Source organism: Rhagoletis pomonella, unplaced genomic scaffold (genome assembly GCF_013731165.1).
Source record: "Rhagoletis pomonella isolate Grant_MI unplaced genomic scaffold, Rhpom_1.0 Rhpom_scaffold_00016, whole genome shotgun sequence".
Lineage (NCBI taxonomy): Eukaryota > Metazoa > Arthropoda > Insecta > Diptera > Tephritidae > Rhagoletis > Rhagoletis pomonella.
In genome coordinates, this window is record NW_023458570.1 from 2,569,451 (window position 1) to 2,574,449 (window position 4,999).

Consider the following 4,999-nt stretch of genomic DNA (forward strand, 5'->3'; position numbering starts at 1 on the left):
GAACAATCCCTGTGAGTTTTATCGCAAACTTAAATTCACTTTCCCCCGGCCTGGGTGATTTGAGATGGAATGAGCCAATGATTTTTTCTCAAGTAGTTTTGCTCAGTGGCAATTTATTCATTTTATGTAAGTAGCAGCGGCGCATTGGGTGAACTAAATGCATTCATACATACATATTTATGTACAACTGTAGGTAATATTTTATGCGCCTTCCCATGTAGGTTAAGTGCGGGTGATAAACCCATGTAGCATAGTTAAATACTGTGTAAATAACTACAATTAAAATGATGAAAAATATTACAATTTCGGCATGTGACTGGAAAAAACTTTAAAACACACACAAATTGTGGTTTCCAAGACATGTACTAAGTGATTAGCACAGCTGCATCCTTCAACTTGTCAACTCGCGGGAAATTCCCCGATTTGCAGGGAATTTCGATTTAAGTGTCAATCGGGGAATGGGCAATTTTTTTCGGGGAACTGGGTATGTTATTTTTATATCTTAAAGTAACCAAATTAGACGAATGTTAATTTTAAACCATTTGACCCTTTTTGGAGCGACATTTTTTCAATTTGAATCGCAATATCTCCACAACAAGAGTTTTCCCAGATATAAGCTATATACCAGAGGAAAGCTAAGGTCTTGGGCTAGATTTGTAAAAGCTTAGGATAAAATCGACTGACCAGTTTTTGAGAAAATGCCCGAAATGTATATTTTCAGCAGCCCGATTTTTAGTTTTCAGGCGATAACGTTATGACGTGTTTATATTTTATAAACACAAAAGATAGCGTTAGATAGCTTGTTTGAACACCCTTCTACTGATAACCACAGCAATGACATGGACTGAGTAGTGCCGCCTCAGTGGTAGTTTAAAAAATTGCCTTTTTTCGATTTTCAGGCAGCAGCCACGCCCACAAAGGCATACGAATCAAGATATCCTGGAACAAAACCTTCTTAGTTTTTTTGTACTTTAATTCCTGAAAGCTTGAACAAAATTAAATCAAGGTACGTACAGACGCCACATACATACCAAAGCATCTCTTAGTGGAGACACGAACCAAAACACATTTACCTCTATATCTTTCCAACTTGTAGCCGGAACTTAATATATAAGCTATCGTTTGAAAGGCATTGGCCTATAGAATAACACTAGATATGTACCGGCAAAAGCAAAACACGTTTTTTTGTTTCGCAACACTTTAGCCAAATTTTTAAGAATCCGGTTAATCGTTTATGAAAACTTATGAAAACTTCCAAATCTCGTGTATATATAAGCGAGTCATTTCAGCATGCTACTGTGGCTGCTTACGTCACTCGCGCGCACTGCCGTGCGCTGTGATTATGACATGCGTAATTGCGAATACTTTAATTGTAATCCTTAAAATTTGACAATTACGACTCTGTAGTCGTAATCGTACTTTTTATGATTACGATTATAGCAATCGTAGTCCTAAAAATTTCAAGATTACAATTACCGTAATTGTAATCATGAAAATGAGGATTACGATTACAGTAGTCGTAATCGTTAAATTTTTAGGATTACAATTAAAGTAATCGCAATCATGCAATTCATGATTACGATTACAGTAATAAAGAAATTAGTTTTGCTTAGAGCAAATATTGATTTTTAAGCACTAAAATGGATTTAAATTATGCATTCGCATATTTGTTTGAAATTGTTGTAATATTCTACACAGACTCGTGGTCGCAGTATTTCCAATAAAGTTTGATTTTGATTCACTGTCCACCTTGATGTTGTCACACAAAGGGGAGGGACCTACAGTTTTACGCCGACCCGAAAGGCGATTTGAAGGTTTGCCATTGCCTGCCGAGAAGCGACCGCTATTTGAAACAAACGTTTTTTGTTTTTTAGTTTTTGATGTTGGGTTGAACCGGGCTTGAATACAGGCCCTGCGAAATGGTAGCGCACACTGCTAACCACTACACCACAGCGGCCGCTTTGTAACTGTTTATAGTCTTATAGGAAATTGCCTTATTTTACGGCCTTTACTTTTTTATAAGTTACAATATATGACCAAGCTGTGTGGAGCTGCCGATACAAACATATATTCAGGCATATAAGCCTGTAATTATACATTTTTCTACATTTAATTACAATAGTTAAACCACTTAAACTCTTGTCACTGGTCAACTGCGCACTGTGAATTCAAGATCTTTAAACCAAGAGAACTAAAACGAGATCGAAAGTCTTTCTCATTCGATTTATAAGTTGCAACTAGTTGATCAAATATATAATTGTTCAATTTTAAAAGCTCTTAAATATTTTAATCGTTTCCCAAAAGCACTTATCGCGCAATCAGATTTCCACGTGTGCATATACTACATATGTATATTACGGTGACCATCCGTCCTTTATTTTAAAGGACAGTCCTTTATTTTAACCCCCTCTCCTTTATAATTTTTTTCAAAATAAAGGACGCCTTTTGTCCTTTATTTCTTAAACTGTCCTTTAAATCAGCTCTGCATTTTTCAGAGGTAAAATTTTAAACACAGAATATGAAAAATAAAAATATCCCTTATGAAATATAATGAAAACCTTCGCCAGTTTGTTTCGCACCCCACTTAAGGGTTTCTACTTAATCGGTAATCTTTGTACAATCTATAAGCACAGAGAAAGTTGTGCCCAGGATCGTGTTGCACGCTGAGTTTCCACTTCCACTGAAAAATAACATTAAACCCCCTGCTGCACAGTGGTTAAAAACTGGCATTTTGTGTTCGTAATTCACTAGAGCCTTCATTTTTTCACTTAATTTGATTATTTTGCCTGAGCCTGATTTGTGAATTTTTATTTAATTGTATTCAATTTTTTATTGCAAAATGCAGAAAAAGTAGCAATTTTGAAGAAAATGTGTTCTCCTGTTCCAGTGAATAAATGTTACATAGCAAACACTAGTTGACAACAATTGTAATGTTTTCCCAAAACGAAAAAAATACACAAAAATTTGAAATGTTATAAAAAAATTTCCCCAAACTAAATATTTCTTTTTTAGTTTTTAGTAAAAATTGGTTGAAAAATGAAGGCTGCGATGATTTATGAACATTCAATTCCATTTTTGAACCACTGTGTGCTGGCTTCGTTGTGCAGTAGGAATTATGGGTAAACGCATTTTGATGGCAAAGGATGGCGAAGGCCTTGAAAAGGATTTGACTTAATTTTTCGCTACAGCAGGGGAACTTGTACAATTAAATAATATAATTAACTGGTAAATATTTGATTTAAATTACGATATGGGTAAGGTACTTTTCGCATACAAGTTGTATGTGCGTATTCCCAAATCATTTTGAAAAAAAGTCCTTTATTTTACGTTGGTTAATATGGTCACCGTATGTATACTATGTATGTACATAAAATAGAATTTAGTAGACTACACTCAACGAATTTTTACAAGCTTTTATTTAACTTGCTTTTAATATTTATGTACTTGCAGCACTTTCACTCATCTTCTTGCTGTATAACCGCAAACGAAAGACAACGAAAAAAAAACGTGCCGGCCCAGAAAAAGATGTACGTGAAACTGTTATCAGCTATGACGATGAAGGTGGCGGTGAAGATGATATGACGGCATTCGATATAACGCCACTGCAGATACCCATCGGCGCAGGCGGTAACATGCCACCTGATATTGCCACTTGCAAAATGCCAATAATATGTGAGTATAAACTTTTGAACGAAATCCAAAGCAAAGAAATCCCTGCAAAAATCGTTGGACCATGTGGTATATTGGAGTACTTACAAAAGTGCTCCTCTGTCATGCTGTAGCGGACCAACTCGTGTCTTTATTGTTACCCCTATCACTGCTGGTGTTTTAACCACAGTATATACAGTAATAAACCTTTTCGCAGTTTTTCACTAATTGGTCCCCGAGGAGTACTTTTGGGTTGTATGTAGCGTTTTCGTTTTGCGCGCACGGCAACACTTACTGTGGGGAATTTCGCCTCATAACTAGAAATAGGTATTTTCGAGAATAAAATATATATATACAATTGTGTTATTTATGAACAAAATTTAAGTTAAGTATAGTATCAGTGCTTAATTAAGAATAATATCAATAGTTAATAACTAACGCTTGTGTTTTTATAAACTGGAAACTCACATCGTATTTTTTTTAAGAAACGTGAATTTTGTGATTTAACCCAAGTTTGAGCGGAACTCGTCAAAAATTCTTAACATCAAAGTATAGAATGTCACAAATATGAATCATACACACATACAATAGCAATTGCTATGAATTGCTACCGTATAAAGTCAAGACACGCATTTGGAGACTGCGTTGGTTATCGTTGTCATAAGTTCAGCCAACACATTCAATGGGCCATTACCCGGAGCTGATCCAATATGATGAGTAGATTTTAGTGAGCCTCACAAGCCACTACCTCTGGTTACACACTGGATATCGGAATATTGCAAAATAAATAGCAATTATCTCTTATAATTATAAGAAAAGTGTTTACAAAATTACCTGTGCCACTCTGACATAGTATGGTTGTTCTCAGTTTCATACCACAGTAATTTTGTATGCAACTATGAATCAGCAAATTTCATGCGCCTTCTCATTATCAACCCTGATCACATTTTACCCCCGATGAGTACTCAAAAAGGTTTATTACTGTATATACTGTGGTTTTAACGAAATGTGATTGAAGTTGAGTATTTGAAAGCACATTTGCATGTCTGGCTGTAGCTGGACGTGTAGAGATGCTCGCTGTTAGTTGTTAGCTCCCAGCATGTTTGGGTTCGAATACCGAAAGAGGCAACATCTAATTTTTTATTTTTATTTTTGGTTTTTATTAATTGCGAAAAAGCATCTGTGAAATGAAGAACAAAAGCGTCATTGTTAATATGTTGGAGTAGTTTTGTGCTACTCTGATGTAATGCAGAGATGGAGTATATGGTCCTACCCTAGGACATCGCTTTATTAATTGGACCATATTTTTTATATGAATTGTGGTTAATTTTGGAGTACTCCTTGGCCCTTA

At 35.4% G+C, this 4,999-nt stretch overlaps 1 protein-coding gene across 1 annotated transcript in view; it reads left to right on the top strand.

The window, feature by feature from the left end:
* Positions 1–3,850, top strand: part of LOC118749420 (putative neural-cadherin 2) — a 580,827-nt gene extending 576,977 nt beyond the window's left edge. The window contains exons 11-12 of the mRNA XM_036484223.1: positions 3,451–3,725; positions 3,839–3,850. Coding sequence (XP_036340116.1) covers positions 3,451–3,725; positions 3,839–3,850 — 287 coding nt within the window. The remainder of the gene's footprint in view (positions 1–3,450; positions 3,726–3,838) is intronic.
* The last annotated feature ends 1,149 nt before the right edge of the window (positions 3,851–4,999 follow it).